The sequence below is a fragment of the Delphinapterus leucas genome, chromosome 11 (genome assembly GCF_059928025.1).
Source record: "Delphinapterus leucas isolate spDelLeu-1000000601 "Yukka" chromosome 11, BTC_Dleu_Yukka2, whole genome shotgun sequence".
Lineage (NCBI taxonomy): Eukaryota > Metazoa > Chordata > Mammalia > Artiodactyla > Monodontidae > Delphinapterus > Delphinapterus leucas.
In genome coordinates this window covers 33,066,867-33,094,003 of record NC_143139.1, presented here as the reverse complement: position 1 = coordinate 33,094,003, position 27,137 = coordinate 33,066,867, and the positions used below count along the sequence as shown (strand labels likewise).

Here is a 27,137-nt window from a genome sequence, read left to right as displayed (position 1 = left end):
TAGAAAGCCCACGCGCAGCAACGAAGACCCAACACAGCCAAGAATAAATTTTAAAAAGTTATGTTTACACTATACTGTAGTCTATTAAGTGTGCAATAGCATTATGTCTAAAAAATTGTATATACCTTAATTTTAAAATATTTTATTCCTAAAAATGCTAACCCTCATCTGAGCTTTCAGTGAGTCATAATCTTTTTGCCATAATGACATCAAAGATCACAAATCACCATAACAAATATAATAACAGTGAAAAAGTTTGAAATACTGCAAGAATTACTAAAATGTGACACAGAGACACAATGCGAGCAAACGCTGTTGGAAAAATGGTGCCAGCAGACTTGCTAGATGCAGGGTTGCCACAAACCTTCAATTTGTAAAAAATGCAATATCTGCAAAGCCCAGTAAAGCGAAGCACAATGAAACAAGGTATGTCTTTACAGTAAATGCCATAAGACAAACACAAAATATTGATATTATAATAATTCCAAAGAAAAGATCATAATGAGTGGAGAGGGGGAGGATTAAAAGCACTTAGAATGCTGGCTATTTTCAGGAATCCTGGAAGATTGCAAACAAAAAAGCATAGAAAAAAGAATGAATCTTGGAAGATAGGGAAGATTTGGAAAAGACGGCTAATGGATAGACTAGAATCAAATGGAGCTAACATATGAACAGATTGGACTTGAAATAACTTATGATTGGCCTACGGTTTAACTTCTCCTTGGACTTAACTTATACTACATTGTAGACAAACCTATATTACATTGTAGACATTTTTTCCTTATTCACCAGACAACAAACAAACCTCTGAAGATTGCTGATTAGAGGAAAATGAATGTATTCATTACCAATATCCCCTTCAAATCTGATTCAGTAGACCAGGAAAAGTAATTTGGTGCTCAATGCCAGTTTAAGGAAAGAAATTCTAAGATTCAAAACATTTTATAAAAAGGCTATATCTAGGGACTTCCCTGACAGCGAAGTGGTTAGGAATCCACCTGCCAATGCAGGGGACACGGGTTCGAGTCCTGGTCCGGGAAGATTCCACGTGCCGTGGAGCAACTAAGCCTGTGTGCCACAACTACTGAGCCTGCGCTCTAGAGCCCGCGAGCCACAACTACTGAGCCCGTGTGCCACAACTACTGAAGCGCACACACCTAGAACCTGTGCTCCACAATGAGAAGCCAAAAAAACAAAAGGCTATATCTAAAGAAAAATAGTCATAATGAAGATAAAAGGCAATTAAATAAAATAGGTTTAAAAATTCTAATTGCTGAGAAAATGGTTAACAATAAGCATTTTGCAAAATGACCAAATTTATCTGGTGGCTTTTAATATTCTCAGGTCTAAAAACAATAAAAATTCTTTAATAAAGGCCAGGAAGAATAGGCTCAATTTAGACATTTTCCCAAGTTAATGTCTAAAACGTTCATCACCGTGAAAACAGATCACAGGTTAAAATGACAAGTCAGCTCCTTAAAAGATACTTGTCACTTAGAAAGTATTTCCCTTGAATAAAAAAAAAAATCAAATGTAAAATTTCTCATGTATACACTGAGCTGATTTTTTTTAACATATAGCTATTTGTTATAAAAGAAATTATTAGTTGAAAATTAAATGAAGCTAATGAGTATACAACCAAAAGAAAAACCTAACATACAGTTTAAGTTAGTGTTATCCAAAGAAAATTTATTTTAACTGAGATGACTTCCAAATAAATCTTTTTAGAAATTAATAGATTTTAAATTGTTCATGAGGTTAGTCTAGTCCTCAAATGATTTAACATTATCAGAAAAGTACAAAGTCCTGCCTTACAAAAGGTCACATTTTAGATTTGAATAAGGCTAGAAGAAAGTAAATAATTAGCAACAGCTTGTTCCATAAGTGAAAAATCTTACACTGGTTTGAGAGCAATAAGAGGAGCAACCTCCATCCACCCAGTAACCCTCTGACAGGAGAAACCTTTAGGAATGACTAAGCAGGAAGCAGCTTAGCTACTTCATGACCCGTCCACCACACCCCCTTCCTCCTGGTTCGTCTCTCACAAAAGAGGTCAGCGAGAATCCAAAAGTAAGGTTGCTTTAACCTTATGAAGATATGGAAGAACGACTCAGAACCTAAGCCCAGTCAGTGAGCCATCCGGAAGGGCTCACTACGCAGGAAGAATTTTAAGAAAATGGGGAGGCATCCTAAGCAAACGTCTCTATGACTAGAAATCGTTATGGGTTACAATTCTAAAGGCTTCTTTTTGTTGTTTGTTTAAATGTAATAGCATTTAGAAATTACTGGCATATTAGAAACATTAAGTCACTAACAACATCTTCACATAGGCTTTTTACATTATTTTATGTACCAGGACTATCCTCATTTTACAAAAATACTGAAGCAGAGTGATTAAAGTTCACAGTTGCAAGAAGTATGACTAACATTCACAGCCTAGGTTTCTAATTTAACCTTTACAATACTGCTGCTATAACCCATGAGAATTATTTAAATCCAAAATTAGAAATAAAGCCACGACTGAGACTAAATCTTTGGCAAAGATAAATTAATCTGCTTGGTTTTGAAGAGTGGTGTAAAGAAAGATGACCTGGAAGGCAGGTCATCTGATCACGATTCCTAACTATCTTAAGAAAATGAGACATTATTTCTGTGTGTGTGCTTCATGTCTAATACTTTATAAGTCATTCCCCTAGTGCAATCTGAAACTTGGGTTATTTTTCCATACAGTTTCAGGGATGCCACTAAAATAAATTTATGAAAAATAAACAAGTCAGATCAGCCATCTTCCCCATGCTGAGAAAAAGCACTACTGTTCTGTAAACTACTTATGCTGTTGGTTTAAAGAGCATTTTATGGCTGAAATGGGACATTTTCAATGAATTCTACAGGGGAGGCTAGTTCTTCTCTAGCTTTTTTGCCAGGTGATTCAGTCCACCTTTTTTGCTATGTGATTCACTCTATCATCCCATTTCTTTCAACATTAAAATTCTATACTGTAAAGTTGATTTTAAGGGAAATTACTTTTCCTACTGTGAAATTTCCCCATGCCTCACACTGAAAAAATTAAGTTATGGTTCAGCACATATGTGCTGTTGTGCTACTTTTTCTTTTCCTCTGTTTTCAGTGACACTAGACAGTTTAAATATTTTGTATGTAGTGCACTTTAGAAAAACTTTCATTTTCGTTACAGTATCAAGGTACTGTGAATTTTCAGCTCAAGATAAGAAGTCCTTGCTAATAGTTTTGGGAGACTTAAAATGTATGCTATAGACTCTTTTAGTGAAGGTAATGGGAGTGGGGGTTATGAAGAGGTCGCTGAACCAGAAGGTGCCAGTGAAGGGGTTGGACACACTAGAGGTGGTCAGAATTAACTATAACTTCAGTATTCTGGCAGCTTCAGCAGTTTCTGCTTAGCTGTACCTTATCCACCCCCACCCCGACCCCCATCCTGAGAGAGGCCTCTGGCAGCTATATTTATATTATATTCCAATTGAAAAATATATATTTATAGAACAAAATTTAAGGGATTTTGGTGAAAGACATATCCCAGGGCGTACTAGATTATGAATTGGGTTTATGATGCTGCATTGCCAAGGAACAGGAAAAGTAGACAGCTGGTGGGGAGGGAGGCATGGGGAGAAAGAAGGAAAATTAAGGAAGAAGTTCAGAAACTGCCTGGTAGCCTTCCAGTTCCAGGCTCTAAACCTGGTTTTTGCCTTGTATTTCATGAGAAATCCCCATAAGCTTTCAATACTTTCCCTTTATTTGCTAAAGGTAGTCTGAGTGGATTTTATAACTTGCAACCAAAAAGAACTTCCTCCAGATACCTAGCATGATAGCCTGCTGCATGTAGTAGATGTCATCTGGCCTTCTGGGCTGGGGTGACGATCTGCAAGCAGCAAAGACCTGTGCAGTTACACCTGCACTGCAGCATATCTGCTCATCAGCAGTGCTTTCACACTGGCCAAGAGTGCCAAGGTGATGGTAGAAATCTATTTTCTCTTCAATACAGTTGCAAACCTATCAAAAAGGTGCTTCACAAGGCTTTATCCAACATAGTTGAAGACAGGCTATACTGTTTCATGGTGAAAGCTAAACAACTGCCAATCCTTGGAGTTCCATTGAAAATACAGCTTTTGTTACTCCTACTGAAAAAAAAAAAAAACAATGTATCTGCTTTCAACTCATCATATGCAAATATGAGAAATAGAATATTATCAGTCTACTTAATTGTACTTCTACCAGAGAGAAGCTTTTCAATTAGATAACATATAGTACCACTCTGAATACTTCTAATATGTGTCCTTTTTTCTTTCCAGAAGAAAGGAATTATTCATAACTAACACAAATAGCACAGCTTCATTTTAAAAATAGGAACTGCAGTAACCGGTATATTAAAAGTAGGTTAAAATTAATGAATGTTTAAAATAATTTATTATTTAACTGTTATCTCTGAAGGTATTTATATTATGTACAGTGGGAAAAGTCCATAAATCCCACTACATATGAATGGAAATACATATTTTCAAGGTCTCTCTGCAAATATTTTCTAGTCTATACATTTAATAGCAAAGTCTACAGAGTAATTGGTATGTGATTTAAAATTAGTTTTGATATGTCTACTTGACATTACAAATAAAACTACTAATGACTTCTCAAATGATACTGAAGTACCTTCCAAGAATCAGAGACACACTTATAACAATACTGTGCACACAAATGAACAGACACACGCTAGAATCATGATGCTGTCATCATTACATCAACCAATTATGCCACTACTTCCATTTTATGTTCAAGATAAGGACAATGTGTTGTTATCTGATGTTATTAAATTTTTGTAAATAAGATGTAAATCTGGTCCTCAAAAAAGCCTTTTTGAAGATGGAATTCAGCTACAGCCAAGGATTTGAGATAGGAATCCAGTCAAATGAAATTTTCTCTTTGCAGATAATTTGGGGTAAGCTGCTATTTCAGAATACGACTATGTATTTCTAATTTGTGGTAAGCTGCTATTACACAATACAACTAAATATTTCTATTTATTTGAAATTATGAGGATAAAAATGAAAGTACTAAAACTGTACTTTTAAATTAATAACTTTTTTTAGCTGGCAAAAGTCACTAAAATTGGAGTGATCGGTATATTTTAGGTAAGAATAAAGGGGAAAACCAGACATTAAATCTTTGTTTGGATTAGCAGCACTGAACACTGAATTGTTTCAGATAAAACAATGGTCAAAAGGCTGGCCACCTTACTACAAGAGCCAAAAGAAACTGTAGGCTATAGTTTCCCCTTTAACCTTACCTCACTCAAGATTCTCATGTGCTCATGTTGATACAACATAGACAGAAGTTTTTCATACAAACACATCCTGGAAAAATGCATTAAACCATTTCTTCCCCCATACATATTTTCAGTGTCCTATGTCAAATAAAAAGCATAAATATCAAAATGTGGCTTCACTCTCTGAGGGTTCAGTGTGCTTCATGTTATAGTAATTAAAAGGCCAGAAATTAATATTGAAGGTTAGGACTTACTGCCTGAGAAAACACGAAATCATCTATAAAAATTAATTGCTAAAGTATTCTGTTAAAAGGGACTGTTTACACACTTTAGGAAGTACCATAGTGCTGAAATATGACTCTGTTATATACCTCCTTATTTCTTGATTGTGCTATTTCTATAGTCACAATACTGGTGTGAACCTAACCAATACAACTCTGTTATAACACAGTAGCCTTCTTTCTAATTGTTTTGTTTCTAGTCTTTTTATTCTAAACTCTCCTGCTCACAGAAGCCATCATCCTATTGGCTTCCAAGATCTGACTCAAATTCTTTAATAAAATCTTAGCTACTAAAATAGTCTTATCACCTTCCAAAATATCATGCACTACATTTTTCAGGATTTTACCTGCTCTCATATGCCATTTGCATTTCCTTGGTTGCTTTTCTACTTTAATTTATTCAAAATTTTGTTCAAGATATATTTCATGAAGTTTTTCCAGATCAAATTTTTCCAGTTACTTGAAATATCTAAGAAGTATACATTTATTTCTGGCCATCGTACCTCTATTATATTGAGGGTAAATACAATTTATTTTGCTTCCTTTGTAACTGTCTCCCATTAGGTATAAGGCTGGGAACAAAATGGATCTTTAATTCTCTGATTAATTTAAAGGCTTAACATTATATACTTTGGCCTTGGCTCAAACTTTAATTAGACGTTTTGGCCATCCTTCCAATTGATCCTAAATGCAAATTCTTTGAGATTAGTAAATGAATCTGTTCATAGGTGTTGTGAATAAATATTGTTCCTTGATCAAGTAAATATCATAATTAAATTTTTAATTGATTTAGCATTACAAGGAAGGTATAACCAGCCCTGCCCACACCCACCAGTCTGTAGGCGTCAGTACTGGAACACATCAGGCCAAGCAACTAACTGGGCAGGGACACAGCCCCACTCACCAGCAGACAGGCTGAACCTGAGCCCACAGTCGCCCTTGGACATGGCCCTGCCTACCAGAGGGCCCAGGAACTGGTCCCACACACCACTGTGCAAGTACCAGACCCAAGACCCCCAAGCCCTGCAGCCAGAGTACCAGGAGCCACCAGTGGGCAGAGAGTAGGCCCAGAATCCCCTGGGACTTGGCCCTGCCCACCAGCAAGCCACATCTAGCCTTGGGAAAAGTCTCGTCCACCAAGAAGCAGACTCAAGCCCCTGGACCACTACAGCCACAAAGCCTGCCATCAGGCTAGTATCAGCCCTAGGATGGGATGGGCCATGGCCCTGCCAACCAGAAGTCCAACATAAGCTTCAGGACGCCACAGACCACACAGTCAACTGTGTCATGAACTGGCAGAACATACCAGCAGTCCAACACCAGCTCTGGGACCCCTGGGCCTTGCAACCAGACGCCAAGACCCAGCTCTGCCCCCCCACAGTGGGCTAGCACTAGTCTGAGGACTTTGCTTCATTCATCCACTGGTGAGCAGGCACCAGCCACATGATTTCCTGGACCCCGACTCTGCCCAACAGTGAACCAGCACTAACCCCAGTGCCCGCCAGGGTTCTGCAGCCAGGCACCTCATGATGCAGCCCTGCCAACCAGCAGCAGGCAGCCTCCACACAAGGCAGAACCTGGCAAACAAGTGGACTGGGAGCCAGCCACGCCTACCAGACTGCCAAGAGCAGTCAGCCCGCCAAAAGGGAATAACCCACATAGCCGACATAGGAGGGAACCCTAGGGCAGATGACTCTGGTTACCAAAAAAGAGTGCACTGCTGGGACCCATAGGATGTCTCCTACAAAAAGTCACTTCTTCAAGGTCAGGAAATGTAGTCAACCTACCAGATACATAGAAACAAAAACAGCAAGTTAGGCAAAATGAGGAAACAGAGGAACATGTTGAAAATGAAGGAACAAGATAAAACCCCAGAAGAACAACTAAGTAAAGTGGAGACAGACAATCTACCTGAGAAAGAGTACAAGGTAACAGTTGTAAAAATGATCAAAGAACTAGGGAGAAGAATGAATGAATAGAGCGAGAAGTTAGAAGTTTCTAACAAAGAGTTAGAAAATATAAAGAATAACCAAATGGAGATGAACACCATACCCGAAATGAAAAATACACTAGAAGGAATCAACAGTAGACTAAATGATACGGAAAATAGATCAGTGAGCTGGAAGACAGAGTAGTGGAAATCACTGAAGCTGAATAGGAAAAAAAGAAAAAAAGTATAAAAAGAAATTAGGACAGTTTAAGACACCATTGAAACAACATCAAATGTACTAACATTCACATTATAGGAGTCGCAGAAGGAGAAGAGACAGACAGAAAGGGGCAGGGAACGTTTTTGTAGACATAATAGCTGAAAACTTTCCTAACCTTGGAAAGCAAACATACATCCAAGTCCAGAAAGCACAGAAGCATACAAAAACTGCAGAAAACCCAAACATGTGGAGGCTAAACAACATGCTACTGAACAACCAATGAATCACTGAAGAAATCAAAGAGGAAATCATAAAATACCTAGAAACAAATGAAAATGAAAACACAATGATCCAAAACCTATGGGATGCAGCAAAAGCAGTTCTAAGCGGGAAGTTTATAGCAATACAAGCCTACCTCAAGAAACAACAAACATCTCAAATAAACAACCTAACCTTATACCTAAAAAGAAAGTAGAGAAAGAACAAAACCCAAAGTTAGTATAAGGAAGGAAATCATAAAGATCAGAGCAGAAATAAATGAAATAGACACACACACACACACACACACACACACACACAAAAAGGCAAAGATCAATAAAGCTAAAAGCTGTTTCTTTCAAAAGACAAACAAAATTGATAAGCCTTTAGCCAGACCCAACAAGGAAAAAAGGAAGAGGGCCCAAATCATAAAATCAGAAATGAAAAAGAAGTTACAACTGACACCACAGAAATACACAAGATCATAAGAGACTGCTATGAACAACTATATGCCAACAAAATGGACAACCTAGAAGAAATGGACAAACTCCTAAGACTGAACCAGGAGGAAAGAGAAAATATGAACACACCAATTATTTTAGAAATTGAATCAGTAATAAAAAAAAAAATTCCAGAAAACTATAAAGTCTAGGAACAAGTGGCTTCACAGAATTCTACCAAACATCTAGATGGGAGTTAACACCTATCCTTCTCAAGCTATGCCAAAAAACTGCAGAGGAAGGAATGCTTCCAAACTCATTCTATGAAGCCAGCATTACCTTGATACCAAAACCAGACAAAGATATCACAAACAAAAGAAAATTACAGGCCAATGTTCCTGATGAACATAGATGCAAAAATCCTCAACCAAATATTAGCAGAATGAATCCAACAGTACATTAAAAGGATCACACATCATGATCAAGTGAGGTTTATCCCAGGGATGCAAGGAATGTTTCAACATCCAGAAATCAATGTGATACACCATACTAACAAACTGAAGAATAAAAACCATATGATCATCTCAGTAGATGAAGAAAAAGCTTTTGACAAAACTCAACATCCATTTATGATAAAAACTCTCCAGAAAGTGGGTATGAGGGAATATTTCTCAACATAATAAAAGTCATATTATGAAAAGCTGACAGCCAACATCACACTCAGTGGTGATAAGTGAAATGCATTTCTTCTAATATCAATAACAAGACAAGAATGCCCACCCTCAACACTTTTATTCAACACAGTATTGGAAGTCCTAGTGAAAGCAATCAGACAACAAAAAGAAATAAAAGATCCAAACTGGAAAGGAAGAAGTAAACTGACACTATCTGCAGATGACACGATACTATTCATGGTAAATCCTGAAGACACCACCAAAAAACTGCTAGAGCTCATGAATAAAGTCAGTAAAGCTGCAGGATACAAAATTAATATACAGAAATCTGCTGCATTTCTATCCACTAGCAATGAATTATCAGGAGGAGAAACTAAGGAAACCATCACATTTACAATCACATCAAAAAGAATAAAATACCTAGGAATAAACCTACCTAAGGAAGTAAAAGACAAGTACTTGGAAAACTAAAAGACACTGATGAAAGAAATTGAAGATGACATAGATGGAAAAGACATGCTGTGTTCACAGATTATAAGAATTAATACTGTAAAAATGACCACACTATCCAAGGCAATCTAGACTTAATGCAGTCCCTATCAAAATACCTACGGCATTTTCCACAGAACTAGAATAATTTTAAAATTTGTATGGAAACACAAGAGACTGTGAAGAGACAAAACATCTTGAGAAAGAAGAACAGAGCTAGAGGTATCCTGCTCCCTGACTTCAGACTATACTATTCAATACAAAGCTACAGTATTCAAAACAGTTTGGTGCTGGCACAAAAACAGACACACAGATCAATGAAACAGAAAAGAGAACTTAGAAATAAACCAACGCACTTACAGTCAGTTAATGTACAACAGAGGCAAGAATATACAGTGGGGAGAAGACAGTCTCTTTAATAGGTGGTGCTAGGAAAATTGGATAGCTACATATAAAAGAATGAAATTAGAATTTTTACCACACCATATCCAAAAAATAAACTCAAAATGGATTAAAGACCTAAAAGCAAAATGATAAACTATAAAAACTTGTAGAGGAAAACATGGGCAGAAGACACTGCCTGTCTCCCTAGGCAAAGGAAACAAAAGCAAAAATAAACAAGTGGGACCTAATTAAACTTAAAAGCTTTCGCACAGCAAAGAAAACCATCAACAAAACAAAAAGACAACCTAGAGAATGGGAGAAAATATTTGCAAATGATATGACCAATAAGGGGTTAATATCCAAAATATAGAAACAGCTCCTACAAGTCAATACCAAAAAACAAACAACCCAATTCAAAACTGGGCAGAAGATATGAACAGCCGTTTTTCCAAAGAGGAAATGCAGATGTCAACAGGCACATGAAAAGATGCTTTACATTGCAAATCATCAGAGAGATGCAAATCAAAACCAGAATGAGACATTACCTCATACCTCACACCTGTCACACTTTTGGCTATCATCACAGAGACTATAAATAACAAACGTTGGCGAGGATGTTGAGAAAAGGGAACCCTTGTACACTGTTGGTGGGAATGTAAATTGGTACAGCCACTGTGGAAAAGAGTGGAGGTTCCTCAAAAAATGAAAAAAAAGAACTACCAAATGATCCCTTTTCCACTCCTGGGTATACATCTGAAGGAAATGAAAAAATTAATTCAAAAAGATACATGCACCCCATGGACTTCCCTGGTAGTCAGTGGTTAAGACTTCGCACTTCCAGACTCCCCCCCTGCAGGGGGCGCCAGTTCGATCCCTGGTTGGGGAACTAAGATCCCACATGCCATGCGGCACAGCCAAAAAACAGAAAAAATAAAAAAAGATACATGCACCCCAATGTTCACAGCAACATTATTTACAACAGCCAAGATATGGAACCAACTTAAGTGTCCATCAACAGATTAAAGGATAAAGAAGATGTGGTACATATATACAATGGAATACTACTCAGCCATAAAGAAGAGGGAAAATTTGTCATTTGCAATAACATGGATGGACTTGGAGGGTATAATGCTAACTGAAATAAGTCTGACAGAGAAAGACAAATACTATATGATATCACTTAAATATAGAATCTAAAAACTACACCAAACTAGTAAACATATAACAAAAAAGAAGGAAGACTCACAGATATAGAAAACAAACTAGTGGTTACCAGAGCGGAGAGGGGGAAAGAGAGAGGCATGATAAGAGTAGGGGATTAAGAGGTACAAACTACTATGTATAAAATAAGTAAGCTATAGGATATATTGTACAACACAGGGATATAGCTAATATTTTATAACTATAAATAGAATATAACCTTTAAAAATTGTGACACTACGTTGTACACCTGAAAATAATAATACTGTAAATCAACTATAACTCAATTTTAAAATATTGGTCTAAAGTTTTTTCCCTGTAAGACAATCATATTGTAGAAAACTAATAAAATTCAATTAGAAACACTGTGCTTCACTATACATTCATGTAGTTTTCACTACGAAAACTGAACACCAAAGGAGAAAATAAGTTTTTTTAAAAAAGGCTATTATACAAAGAGACAAGTTGCAAAATGTCTAAAAATATATTTATATTGCCTTGTACAGAAAACAAACAAAACATACACAGAAAACCACAAGAACAACCACAAAACCCAAAGCAAAACTCATCCAGAAATGGTACCATTCAGATGACAGTACTTAAAATGTCAAGAGGATTGCATGTTACTAAGATGAAGCAATAATTAAAATGTAAACATATTGCATGTAAAACAACGGAAAATTTTGCCTCTGTCTCTACTGTGTAGGTGTGACAGGAAAGCTCTAAATTTTTCCCTCAAACACTGAATCATCTCCAGTGATTCAAGCCAGTATTTATCTCATATAACTCAATTGTGTAGCAGCTGCATTCTGTATTTTTCTTTAAATGGCACTTAAGTTATTTCAGTTTTAGAGAAAAAAGAAACCACATTAAATGGGAAAAACCAAACACAACTTTAAAAGTCAAATTTTGACTATAACATCCTATATCTCTGTCAAAAAGAAAAAAAAGAATAATATACCATTCTCCTCACATACAGAACACATTCTGAATTATCCATATGAAAATTATCCATATAAAAATCAGATTAACTATGTTTTCTTAGCCTTCTATCATATGTGGGACATAATTACACAGTAAAAGCTTCAAATTGAAATCTTTTGCACAATAAGAATCAACTTGTTATGACCTTGAGGAATGAGCCACTTATATCCACAGGTATTCCAAAAAAGAAAGGAAAACAAAATGTAAAAAATTATCATAGGTATCATTTCTTATAATTCTTTCTACAAAAGAAGTAATTTTTTCATTCATCCTGAACATAAGTAGTTTAAATATAATTCAATATTCAAAACTAAAAAAAGAAATCTTAATTCTCCAACCCTTTAAAAAATTCCCACAGATGCCACTATTATAAAAGGTAGGCTCATAAGCATTTTAAATGTCCAGTTTTATTTTTTCTTACTTTTAAAAATGTGTATGAAAGAATTTAAATTATTAACAGGATGGAAGGGGAATATGGCAGAGTGATGGAGATGATGGATTTTAAGGTCATGGAGTCCCTAGATTTGGGTTGCTGTGTGTCTCTGGGCACAATATTTAATTCTGTAAGCCCCAGCTGCCTTGTTTATAGTGTGGGTATTGTAACAGGACCTTATGTCACAGGGCTTTTGTGAGTATTAAGTGACAGAGCAAACATAAAGTACTTAATACTCAGAAACCATTCACTCAACAAACATTTGAGGGCCTACTAGCCAACAAATATTTGAGGACTTACTATGTACAAACCCTGTGCAAGTGGTGAATAAAAAAACATACAGTCCCTATCCTCAGAAAGCTTTCTTTTTAGTGGGAAAGATATGCAATAAAAAGTATAAAAACATATAAACATATGTATAATTGTGGGAAGTGTTATAAAGGAAATAAAGTAGGTTCAGTGATGGGGGAACTACTTTGATTGGTCAGGGGGATAAGGAAATGTTTCAGTGAAAGGGTAATGTTCAAGCAGGGGCCTGAAAGATGAGAAGAGGTCAGCAAAAGCATTCCAGGCAAAAGTAATAGCATCAACAAAGGCCACCCAAGAGGGGAGAAAGTGTGTCCTATAAGAGGCCAGTATGACTGCAGCACAGTGAACCACGGGGGTAATACGAAAGAAATTTGGAGGGAGAGGTAGTAGAAAGAACCAGCAGATCTCTACAGCCACGGTAAAGACTTTGGATTTTTATTCTGAAATACTATAATGGGAAGCCACTGGAGGGTTTCAAATGGGAAACCATTATATTTAACAGGTTTAGAAGTCAGGAAATAACCATAGCAACATTCCATTTGGCTAAAAGATAGAGATTCAATGCATCCTGGAGCACTGCAACTCGCTTGTTTAAAATACTATTGTTTGGGACTTCCCTGGTGGTCCAGTGGCTAAGGCTCCGTGCTCGCAATGCCTGGTCAGGGAACTAGATTAGATCCCACACGCCCCAACTAAGAGTTCGCATGCCGCAACTAAAAGATCCCGTGTGCCTCAACGAAGATCCCGTGTGCCGCAGCTAAGACCTGATGCAGCCAAATAAATAAATTTTAACAAAGTATATATTCCCTATTTAAAAAAATAATATTACTTGTTTCTTTTAGGTGGAAAATTCTGAAATACATTAGCCATTTCCTGCCTAAGGCTAATATATATGTATTTTTAAAAAGACACCTCAAAAACATTAAAAGCTAAAGTAGTTTTTTCTTTTCTCCCCTTTTAAATGTATCATGATCAACCGTTATGCGAAGTTATGAATGTAAGTTTAATTTTTATCACTTGCCTCTTCGATTTTGAGTTGCACTATATGTAGTTGTTCAAAAGCCTGGGCAACAGAACTGGTCAAACTTCCTGGCATATAAATAACTGAATTAAAGACATTTAAAAGAGACTAAGTTTGTGTCTTTTTTTTTTTCCAGTAAAATCATCACCTTCACCATCTATCAGTGAGCTTTTTTTGATTGTTTAGTCATATTTAAGGTGTTCTTACTTGGTTAGCTATGGATAAACAATCTGGTTTGCTTTTCAACTCTTACTCAAAGGATACTGTGAATTGCTGGAAAAAATCCAAAACTGCAATTATTTGATCCACCACAAACTCTTTAATCTCCCTGTTGAGTTCTATATCAACATGCACCATTTGGGGTATCCTAAGCCCTTTCCTTGCCCAAATCAGGAACTCCAACTGCTATAGGAGTCTCTCCTCCGTACCCATTTCCCCTTTTACTCTGAGCAAAACTGCCTCTCCTAAACTGATCCTCCTCTTCACCTCAAAAATGCTGCCACTTTATTCTCCTTTGCCCTAGTCGCAGGAGAAAGGGTTCTCTAAATTTTCAAGGTTAAGTCCCTCTATCTGTGCTACTGATAGCCTCTCTTGCTTCATCAATTATTTCATCTGTTTTTTTATCTCTCTCTCTCTCATATTACCCTTAACCTTTCACAAGTGGTCAAAAGTAAGTAAGTAAATAAATAAATAGGGCATCAAGTTTTGTTTGTTCTCCTGCCACATGTTCTCACACACTAGCTCTCCATTGCTGACTTCACCAATCTAACTCAGGCTCTCATCATCCCTCACTCGAAGAGTAGCCAAACGGCTCTACACAGCCAAACTCATCTTCAAAACAATCCTGATCCTAATTCTCATGTATTTGAAATTCATCCATAAACCATACTGCCTATCAACAGAATTCAAACTCTCTTTTTCTGGCACTTAAATTTTTCAGCAATCTGGCTTCAATCCACCTATCCTCAGAAAACTATCCTAGGCTTGCTATCTACTATCTTTTCCCTACCAACAAATTTCTGTAAAATACAGTCTATAATCACACCCTTTCTCACACTACCTTAGTTTCTCATCTTCTACTTGGAGACTGTGCCCTTTAACTTGTGGGATCTACACTAACTGTGAGTGGTTAATGCCAGAATTGAATTGCAGTACACCAGCACACCAGCTGCAACAGAATACTTCCTTCCTGATTTGTATCCTTTATAACAAAACTGTAATCAGACGTTTAGCACTTTCCTGAGTTCTGTCAGTTGTTCTAGCACATAGCTGGACCTGATGGGATCATGGGGAACCCCAAATTTGCAGCCAACTGGTCAGGAGTTCAGGGAACCCCAAAGTACAGCCAGCTGGTATCTAAAGTAAGGGCAGTCTTGTTGTGCCCTTTAACTTCTGGGGTCTGCACTAACTCTGGTGGTTAGCAACAGAACTGTAGTACACCAGTTGGGACTGAAACAAAATACTTCCTTCCAAAGCCTTTCTTCCAAAGCAAGACAAAGATCTTAAGCCCATTACTCGAGACTATTCAAGATCTTTCTAATAATACCACAGGAAATAAAATTTTGTCAACATCTACTCTATGAAATCATAGCAATAAATGCTGTGGCTGGGGAGTGGAATAGGAGAATGAAGGGTATGGGGGAAAGATTAAAAAATATTCTTGTACAGATGGGCAATAGGCACATGAAAAGATGCTTGTCATTGTTAATTATTAGAAAATTGCAAATCAAAACTACAACGGGGATCTTCCCTGGTGGCGCAGTGGTTAAGAATCCACCTGTCAATGCAGGGGACACGGGTTCGAGTCCTGGTCAGGGAAAATCCCACATGCTGCAGAGCAACTAAGCCTGTGAGCCACAACTACTGAGCCTGTGTGCCACAACTAATGAAGCCCACGCACCTAGATCTCGTGCTCCACAACAAGAGAAGCCACTGCAATAAGAAGGCTGTGCACCTCAACGAAGAGTAGCTCCCCGCTTGCTGCAACTAGAGAAAGCCTGCGCACAGCAAAGAAGACCCAACACAGCCAAAAATAAATTAATTAATTAAATAAATTTAAAAAAACACACAAACCTACAATGAGGTACCACCTCAGAATGGTCACAATGGCCATCATTCAAATGTCTACAAATAATAAATGTTGGAGAGGGTGTGGAGAAAAGGGAACCCTCTTGCACTGTTGGTGGGAATGTAAATTGGTGCAGCCACTATGGAGAACAGGATGGAGGCTCCTGAAAAAACTAAAAGTAGAGTTGCCATATGATCCAGCAATCCCACTCTTAGGCATATACCCAGACAAAACTGTAATTCAAAAAGATACATGCACCCCTATGTTCATAGCAGCACTATTTACAATAGCTAAGACATGGAAACAACCTAAATGTCCATCGACAGAAGAATGGATAAAGAAGATGTGGTACATATATACAATGGAATACTATTCAGCCATAAAAAAGAATGAAACAATGCCATTTGCAGCAACATGGATGGACCCAGAGACTATCATACTAAGTGAAGTAAGTCAGAAAGAGAAAAACAAATACCATATGGTATTACTTATATGTGGAATCTAAAATACAACACAAATGAACTTACCTACAAAACAGAAACAGACTCACAGAGAACAGACTTGTGGTTGCCAAGGGGGAGTGCATCGGGGGAGGGAAGGATTGGGAGTTTGGGATTAGTAGATGCAAACAATTATATAAAGGATGGATAAACAACAAGGTCCTACTGAATAACACAGGGAAATGTCTTCATTATCCTGTAATAAACCATAATGGAAAAGAATATGAAAAAGAACATATATGTGTATAGCTGAGTCACTTTGCTGTACAAGCAGAAATTAACACAACGTTGTAAATCAATTATATTTCAATAAATTTTTTTTAAAAAGTAGAACCCCCCCAAAAATTCATGTGGAATATGGTTTTACCTAAACTAAACTATTTGTAATTGTTGATTGTTCCCTACAGTGTCCTATTTTTCATCTTATGTTCATGTCATTCACCACTATCTAGAATCTTTTACCTCGTATTCCTACCTATGAGACTCCTACCTGAATTTTAAGAGTCCAAACAATTGTCACTTCCAAAATGAAACCTTTCTGGTTCTCCTAACTGAAACTGATTCTTTAAATCTCAGCTTCAAGGCAAACAAGAATAACAGAATGCAGTAAGTTAAGGAGCAGTCACATTTTTACCATTTCCAGTATAAACTTGAATAAGTCACTTGAGCTTTTTAAACTTGTAAAATAAAGATAGGGCAAAACAACACACTATTATTTCCCAGAAAACTCTCCTTCCTTAAAAAACTTAGAAACACATTCTTTTAGAAGCATAGCTAAGCTCTTAAAATAAGTAAGGGGAACTGCCCTTAACAGTCACAAACGAAGAAAGAAAAGCAGCAATAAACCAGAGTGCTAAGCTAATATCATGAGCCATGGCTGCCCCAAAGAGCCAGGAACTCACAGCCTGTTGGGCAATGAGAGACACGACTTCTGGCTCATTCAAGATAGAGTTGGTTTTAAGGCCTCTGTATAAAGCTAAGATTTTTGTGAAAGGTCGAACTAGAAAAAAACAAACAAAAATCACCTGTCAGTAAAAGAAAATGACAGGAAAACTTCTCTGCCTTGGTCTAGGCTCTCGAGGTGAAGAGAGGCAGTTTCCTCTGAGAATTCATAAGCACAGTCTACCTTCATATGCATTTGTAGTTCTAAATATAATATCACAACTCCAAAATACTAATTACGTAAATGAGGGAACATGCTACCATAACCAAGGGTTAGCAGAAACAACAGCTGGATTAAAGACCTGAGACTTCAGCTATTAAAATGATCAGTTACAGAAAATAAGATGTTTAAAGAAATGAGAGAATGAAAACATAAGCAATAAACAATCTAATTCTAGGTAATTTACAAAAAGAACCAAATTGAACTTCTAAAAGTGAAAAATATTAACCGAAATTAAGAACTCAATGGATAGGTTAAACAACAAATTAGATACAACTGAAGACCTAGAGGGAGTCCTGAACAAAATACCCATAATTTCAAATAGAAAAAGATAGGAAAGACGAAAGAAAAAAATTTAAGAGAAATGAAAGATGGGATGAAAACCTGTGTCCAACTGGAGTACATAAAAGTAGAAATACAGGATACTCAAAATTCAGAGTTAACAGTTTATAATTTTCTAGCTCTAATGAAAAATGTAAATTCTCAGAAAGCACAAATTATCTTACACAGAATAAATTTTAAAACATCCTTATCTAGACACATTATAGTGAAACTGCACTTCAAAAGTAAATAAATTTTAAAATAATAATCTCTCCCTTGTCCCTTCATAGGTTGTTGTAAAGATCTAATCTTTTACATCAATAACAATTTCTTACATCAATCTTCTAATACGTATTTTAGTCATATGTAATAAATATATGAGAAATCCTCTCAACCTTGCAGACTATGAAAACCATTAAAATCTGGCTATGTTTTTGCAACAAAATGAATGAAGATGGTTTTCCTTCTTCCTTTAGTTCCCAATCCCTTGAAGGGAAAGATCCTTGAAGCTAAAATGGCAGAGCAAAAGCTACGTGGGACCAAGGTTGCTTTGGGCACTGCTTCTAGTTCCATTCGTTCAACTGGTAAACACTCACTGTGAGTCTACTGTAGGCAAGGAACTGGATGATACAAAGATGATTAATTGGTAATTGTCCTTTCAGCCTATTAGAAAGGTAAATAGCATTGTGGATGAACATATGTTAACTACGAGTAGGAGAAAAAGATGTTATTAACTTTTGGCTGTGTAACTTTCATGGGCAAACAACAGTTGGCTGTGCAACTGATGAATTCAGTGAATAAAAATAAAGTTTTAGCATAAATAAAACAAAATTTAGAAAAGTAAACATGCTGCAAACAAACTGCCCTCTCTTAATACCCAGTTTCAACTAGAAAGTCAATAATTTAATATTTTTTACACTTTTGCTTTACATGGGGCCCTGATCTCTTTCACAATTACAATCAAGAATGTACTACGTTAAAAAAATGGAATGGAGGGCTTCCCTGGTGCGTCAGTGGTTGAGAATCTGCCTGCCAATGCAGGGGACACGGGTTCGAGCCCTGGTCTGGGAAGATCCCACATGCTGTGGAGCAACTGGGCCCGTGAGAAAGCCCTTGCACAGAAACAAAGACCTAACACAGCCAAAAATAAATAAATAAAAAGAAAGAAAAAAAAAAAGGAATGGAAAAATATTTTTACGTAAGAACAAATTCTTTACTGAGAGAATCAGATGCATTTCTTCTAGCTTGGTTTCAATAGTACCAAGAATTTTTACTAACATAGTTTGTGATTAAACACTTAAGTAGAATAAATGAGTACTATTTAACTCTCTAGATTAAAAAATCTGTGTGGGGCTTCCCTGGTGGCGCAGTAGTTGAGAGTCCGCCTGCCTATGCAGGGGACACGGGTTCGTGCCCTGGTCCGGGGGGATCCCACATGCTGCGGAGCGGCTAGGCCTGTGAGCCATGGCCACTGAGCCTGCGCAGCGGGAGAGGCCACAACAGTGAGAGGCCCGTGTACCGCAAAAAAAAAATCTGTGTTATTATTAAGACCTTATTTGATCTATAACTTTTGAACAACAAATATAAAGGACAGAAAAACACATGCAGTTGTGGAAGTAGTAAGTACAAGAGGTTTTTCTTAGTTCTCTTCAAACAGTGTCAATGAAGGATGTTAATAAACAGAATAAAATTTCAGAGGAGAGTAACGTAAATCATAATTAGAGAGCAATATAGCATGGAACTGTCCAAGCTCTGGGCAAAATTATAATTAAGAATCCTCAAAAGAAGTGTATGTATGCCTATATGTAAGAGAGAGAGAGAGAGAGAGAGAGAGTGTGTGTGTGTGTGTGTGTGTATATATACACCCCTATAATTAAGCCAATGAAGCTAATGAAAACAGATAAATAATCTTCAAAGTCAGAAATATCCTGAAAATAAAGATAGAAATAAGCACCACAATTCAATACAGTCTATATATAGTAAAAGACAATGGAGTATATATGTTCAGGAAAATGTTCAAGAAAAACTGGATACAAAGAAGTGGTTTGGGCTTCCCTGATGGCGCAGTGGTTGAGAGTCCGCCTGCCGATGCAGGGGACACGGGTTCGTGCCCCGGTCCGGGAAGATCCCACATGCCGCGGAGCGGCTAGACCCGTGAGCCATGGCCGCTGAGCCTGCGCGTCCGGAGCCTGTGCTCCGCAACGGGAGAGGCCACAACAGTGAGAGGCCCACGTACCGCAAAAAAAAAAAAAACAAGAAATGGTTTAATGGGAGAAAGGCATACTACTACATCTGCTGACATGGAATTTTAAAAACTTTGTAACTTGAATTCACATACCATAAATGATTATTTCAAAATCCCCGGAAATAAAATACTTCCTATCAATCTAACATGCGGATTGTATGGATAAAGCAATAAATAAAAGACAAAGCCCTATTCAAAATATGAAATTTCTAATACATCTTTTATAGACTTTTTCCAAGCAAATTAATCTTTTAAAGATATATATACAAAAATTAAGTCCTACTATAGCCTCAATATAATCACTACCATCATAGGTAAAATGGAGATGACAATATAGCATCACATTATCACCATCCTACATGTTTCAGTTATTCAATATCTACTTTGCCTTTCACCTTTCACTCCTAGTAAGAGGGACTCACTAGATGAAAGTGAGAGTTGTCATTTTTGTCCTCCTTTGTTTCAATGACGTCAATTATAATTTTAACCCATTCACAAAGATTATAATTTAAAATACAAGACTACCAAAGGAACAGATTATTTTTCAGTGTGACTTACAAGTTACTTGGTCAGTTTAAGCCTTATTTTTTCTAAGTTGGGATTCCATGCGAATCCACAAAAATCCTGTAAGCACACAAGACAATACTTTTCATCTACTATGAAAAATAGTACAAAACAATAATAGCAGCCATGTTGGTACTGACAATATACTAGGCAACTTAAATACGCATTCCCACTTAATTCTACCTTTACTACGAAGTGGGTAATATCACCATTCCCATTAGAGTAGTGAGGAAAAACCAAGGCTCAGAAAAAGTTAAGTGACTTTCCCAAAGAAGCACAGCAAGCGGCTGAACTGGGATTCAAGCCAAATCCCCTAACTCTACAGTTCCTACACTACTTATTCTAACTTCTAAAATACTGCAGCAGCACTGTGGTAATTCTCCATAAATCCTTCTACTGAGTATACAGAATTCCATAGTGTGGATGTGCTAGAATCTATTGAGTCATTGTTCTTCAGGTAGAAGAAAATGATCCTTGATGGAAGTTAGAGATGTAAGAAGCAATGAAAATAATACAAAGGGTAAATATTTAAATAAACCAAATGAACATTAACTGCATAAAATACTATTAAGTATCCTGTGGGGTTTAAAATACATATGGGAGTAAAATACAAACTAAATCAAATCAATCAAGAGGAAGTTCAATGGATTTCAAACAATCTATGGTGCCTGCATTGATCATCAAGGAGTGAAAAGTATTAGTTTATATTAGACTTCAATACGTCAAGGATGCACGGTGTAAAGAATGTATAACTACAAAGAAAATGTGGGTGTATGGGAGATGAACAATAAATTTAAAAATACCAAAGAAAGACAAAAGGACTACAGAACAGGAAGAACAACTAAACATAAATATAACAGTAACTACAGTAAATGGAAATGATTCAAAGAAAAGACATATTTTATTCAAGATGGATTTTTTAAAAACGTAACTATATGGCTGCTTACAAGAGAAATAACTTAAATACAAGAATGAAAGTAAGGTAACAAAAACAGATATCATGCCCAAACTAACTAAACTAATATGAGACATTAGAGATTAAGGGGACTATTTCATAAAGACATAAAATAATTCTAAACTCATATGCACTTTACATCATAGCCTCAATATATAAAAGGAATAGAAACATTTAAAAGAGATATGCAAATCCACAAACATATTTGAAGGTTTTGACACAACTCTTTCAGAAACTGTTAAGACAAGCAAAATCAATACGGATATGAAAGAGTTGACACGATAATAAACTTTACCTTATTGACATACTAATAGAACAATGCACTCAACAAATAAAAAGTACACCTTCTTTTCAAGTATATGGAACACTTCGAAAAACTGACTGGACTTCCCTGGTGGAGCAGTGGTTAAGAATCCACCTGGCAATGGAGGGGACACAGGTTCGATCCCTGGTCCGGGAAGATCCCACGTGCTGCGGAGCAACTAAGCCCGTGCACCACAACTACTGAGCCCGTGCGCTACAATTGCTCAAGCCCGCATGCCTACAGCCCGTGCTCCACAACAAGAGAAGCCACTGCAATGAGAAGCCCACGCACTGCAACGAAGAGTAGTCCCTACTCACTGCAACTAGAGAAAGCCCATGTGCAGCAATGAAGACCCAACACAGCCAAAAAAAAAAAAGAAATAAAAAAGAAAAACTGATGATGTGTTGGGCTGCAATGTAAGTTACAACAAATTTCATAGGGCTAAAATCCTAAAGAATGTTTTCTGACTAGAGTGGTTTAGAAATAGAAATTTATTTTTTTAAAAACCTACAAAATCCCCATACGTTTGGAAATTAAGAAATATTCTAAATAACTCTAAATAAGAAATCCAAGGAATATTAGGAAAATATTCTAAACTGAATGACAATAAAAAAAACATCAAAATTTGGAAGATGAGCTAATGCCATGTTGAGAGGGAATTTATAGGTTAAAAGAAAAACTACAGGGCTTCCCTGGTGGTGCAGTGGTTGAGAGTCCGCCTGCCGATGCAGGGGACACGGGTTCTTGCCCCGGTCCGGGAAGGTCCCACATGCCGCGGAGCGGCTGGGCCCGTGAGCCATGGCCGCTGAGCCTGCGCATCCGAAGCCTGTGCTCTGCAACGGGAGAGGCCACAACAGTGAGAGGCCCGCGTACCGCAAAAAAAAAAAAAAGAAAAACTCCAAATCAGTAAGTATCTATCTCAAAAATTTTTCAATAACAGCAATTAAACCAAAAAATGAAGAAGGAAAGAAAACAATAAAGGCAGAATTTAATGAAATATAAAATCAAAACAAGAAAAAAAAAAGAACAAAACCAAAAGTTGGTTCTTTGAAAAAGACTAATAAAGCTGGTAAATTCAGGTTACAATGATCATGGAAGATGTGGCAGCCAACCCCCAGATAGCCCCCAGTGATCCCCACCCTCCTGGTATTTTCATCCTTGTGTAATCCTTTCCTGTTGAGTGTTGGCTGGGCTTAGTGACTCACTTGTAATTAACAGAACAAGGTAGAAGTGACAGACAGTATGTGACTCAACAGACCAAAAAAGGCAGCAAAGCATAGCTCTTTTTTGCTCACTCTTGGGGGAGGCAATGATTACATGCAAGAAACTGAAACTCATGCCAACAGCTACATGAGTGAGCTTGGAAGTGGATCTTCCAACTCCAGTCACATCTTAAGAAACTATAGCCCTTGTCATCAGCTTGACTGCAGCCTCGTGAGAGACCCTGAGCCTAGATCCCAACAGGCTTTGTTTGTTAAACTGAGAACATGAGAAACCAATTCTAAAGTTTCTACAGAAATTCACAGTTCCAAGTACAGGTACCCTTGAAAAAAAAACAACAGGGAAGAGGATTTGCTCTACTGGATATCAAGACTTAATTGTAAAGCTACAGTAATGAGTACAGTGCAGTACTTTTACACGAATCAAAAGACCAATAGAATAGAACAGAGTCCAGAAACAGATTCACACATATATGGACACCTGACTTATTACACAGGTGTCAATGCAGAACAGTGAGGAACACATGGTCTTTCCAAAAGATGGTTCAGTGTCAAATGGATATCCACATGGAAAAAAGTGAAACTCGATCTCAGCTACATTTAATATACACTATATATAAAATCATTTTCAGGGGGCTTCCCTGGTGGCGCAGTGGTTGAGAGTCCGCCTGCTGATGCAGGGGACGCGGGTTCGTGCCCCGGTCCGGGAAGATCCCACATGCCGCGGAGCGTCTGGGCCCGTGAGCCATGGCCGCTGAGCCTGCGCGTCCACAGCCTGTGCTCCGCAGCGGGAGAGGCCACAACAATGAAAGGCCTGTGTACCGCAAAAAAAAAAAAAAAAAAAAAAAAAAAATCATTTTCAGATGGATTGTAACTCAATGTAAAAGACAAAACAGAAAAGCTTCTAGAAGATAATAAAAGAGAAAGATATCTTAAATAGGAGACAAATAAAAGCAATATAGAAAAAGACTCAAAAGTCTGGGCTACATTAAAAGTAAGAATTTTTATTCCTCCATAGATATCAAAAGAATGAAAAAGCAAGACACAAAATGGGAAAAGATATCTGCAACACACATAACTAACAAAGGGCTTGTGTGTATATATATATATATATATATAAAAAGAATATATAAAGAACTTCTACAAATCATTTTAAAAAAAAAAGAACTCAACAGGAAAACAAGCAAGAATCTCAACAAGTACTTTACAAAAGAGTACTTGTACTATGTGCGAATAACCATACGAAAATATCCTCAGCATCATCTGTAATCAGGGAAATGCAAGTTAAAACCAAAAGGAGCTATATTCCATGTAACAATATCAATGAATCTCATAAACACAATGGTGAACAAAAAAAAGCTAGGCACAAAATAATATATACTGTATGATTCCACTTGTGTAAAGCTCAAAAACGATACTACAATGTTAGGAATCAATTTAGTGGTTACCTTTGGGAAAGGAGGGGCAGTGATTAGGGAGGGGGTATGATGGGACTCCTGGGGTGCTGGTAATCTCTATTTCTTGCCCTGAATGGTAGTTTTCACTAGTGCTTGCTTTGTGAGAAATCATTCAGGTTAACAACTTCTCTGTTTTGAACACTTCTCTCTATACATGTGTTATACATCAGTAAGGTGACTTTCTTAAAGTAGAGCATATTAGCAATCATAGCAGAGTTTAGCATAATTGAACATCAGCTAACCAGAAAACTGAACGATGCTGAACTGCTCATTTCCCCTCAAGTCCAGATAACTGAAGGATTAGAAATCTTAAGATTCAGTTCAGAGGCAGACAAAAAAATCTCCAAATAATCTCCTGGCTAATTCAAGTAAACAAGTATTCTAAACAGAAATGATATATACTGCATTGTCCAATTTCCTGTACTACTTTTTTTAAAAACAAAATTTAAAAGAGAAATAAAGGAAAAGTACACAAAATAGATAATTATATAAGTGACTCCCAACATCAACTCACTTCTAGTGTTTAATTTCAAGTTACCTTTAAGTAGAAACATAAGATTATCTAAGTGCAACTTTTAAAACACCATCTATAAATGAATTGAGAATATCAATTAACTCACACTGTAGTCAGCAAATAAGTGTATATAACAGAGAAGCTTGTTATCTCCTTGCACAATACTTGAATTAAACAACAGTTAAGGGAAGACAGCAGATGTTATAGGAGGGATCACATGTTAAAAATAAGGGATGACAAGTGAAGGGGGATATAGGGGAACAATTTATGTTTTAGGAATGGGGAGGGAAAGCAGGGAATTCTAAGGAGAAGGAAACATTAATCTTTTATGGTATTTCTTATGTCTAGAAAAATAGATAAGGACCAGTGAGATAAAAAAGCAATCCAAATGGAAAATGTGAAAGGAAAATTACAAAGCCCCCCAAAATAAATAAAGTATTTCATAGTAAAATTACTTTCACATTTCATTTTGAACAAATAAAGGGGAAATCCCCCAAAATAAAAACAGAAGTAAAATGACAAGAGGTAAACAGCCCAAATCTTCACACTGATGAGAAAATGGGCTCTCAAAGTTAAACTTATACAGGAAACTTGCTATAAAATATTCCTAAGAGGTAATCTGAAAGTAGTCAATATTCCAAGGTTGCAAAGAAACAGGCAAAGTAATACTCAACACAACCATAACCACGTGTATAGTGATTTTCAATATATAAAGGGCTTTCACATACAAGAGCTTGTTAATTCTGCAGGAAAACATGCAACTAATCCCATTTAACAAATGAGGAAAAGGCTCTGAGAAGTTAAAGCACTAAATGGACGCATCCAGCAATTTCTATGCCACACTACTTAGAAATGTTCCCAATGTGAAGTACTCAGAGACTAAATAAAATTGTTAACTTACAAAAGGGGAACTGAGTAGCAAGCGACAGTAATTTGGAACCACTAGAGAAAATCCTTACCTAACACTGGTTGACAGGAAACAAAGAAGGGAGGTGAGAGAAGGAAGCTCACGCATGGGCTTACGCCATGGGGAATACCTGTATTGGGTACTTTTGTTTAAATGATGACATTCCCAGGTATAATGTCCAGGATGGCCTCATCTCTTCTGGTACTTGCAACATTTTAAGTATGGTTTTTATAAGGCATGGTATCTGTATTGTCCAAATTTTATATTTTATGTAAAAATAGTATCTTAACAGAGTCATCAATCTCCGTATTTATGGATTTATATCAGGTATAAATAACTTACTTTTAATTAAACGTAAAAGCTAAGACACTTGGTTTTGACATTTCAAATATGATACAAATTACCTTCTGAGACAGCTTCCAGATGAAACTCCCTTAAAGTGAAAACTTTACTCTTACGTTTCAGCAACAAGTTTCTATAGTAAGAGCATGAACAGAATCTGACTGATAAATTTCAAAAACTCTGAAATTTAGCCAAAATAAATGATTTATTTTCAATGTGTTTTGGGAATAAGAGATTTTTCAGAGGTAAATCGTATGTGAGTATATTTTACTAAATCTATATATGTAAGGTCCGAATAAGTGGTTGGTAATAATGGACTGTTAAATACAGTAGGGTAGACTTGATGTCTAGACAAGATAGTGGTAAGAGCTGCACTTTTAAAAAGTTCGTTACTTGCTCTGATAAAAAGAAAAAACAAAGAACGTTTCTATCATGTAGGACTAGTATAAAATGCTTATTAGATCATGCATATACAACGATAGAGTTGCCACTACTTTGGAAACAATTTCATTTTAACCCATCATGTGTGACTCTTCTCCATGTCCGCAACTCTAGTTAACATTTCAGGAAGATGGTTCATTTGATTAATTTTCAAGCCTTTTCTCTGTAAAAGTAAAACAAAAATATCCTATTTTATATTGAGGGAGAAAGAGCGACCCAGTGAG

The 27,137-nt window shown here is 36.8% G+C and overlaps 1 protein-coding gene across 15 annotated transcripts in view; it reads right to left on the bottom strand.

Annotated features, from left to right (window-relative positions):
* The window catches only part of PPHLN1 (periphilin 1), a 144,189-nt gene that overhangs the window by 18,221 nt on the left and 98,831 nt on the right, over positions 1 to 27,137 (bottom strand). Inside the window, exon 10 of one of the 15 annotated variants that reach the window (XM_089920553.1) lies at positions 3,831 to 4,148. The exons of 13 other annotated variants lie outside the window; for them this stretch is intronic. In XM_089920553.1, coding sequence (XP_089776679.1) covers positions 4,143 to 4,148 — 6 coding nt within the window. In that variant the 3' untranslated portion in view covers positions 3,831 to 4,142. One more of the 15 variants, XM_089920549.1, reaches the window with a different exon arrangement.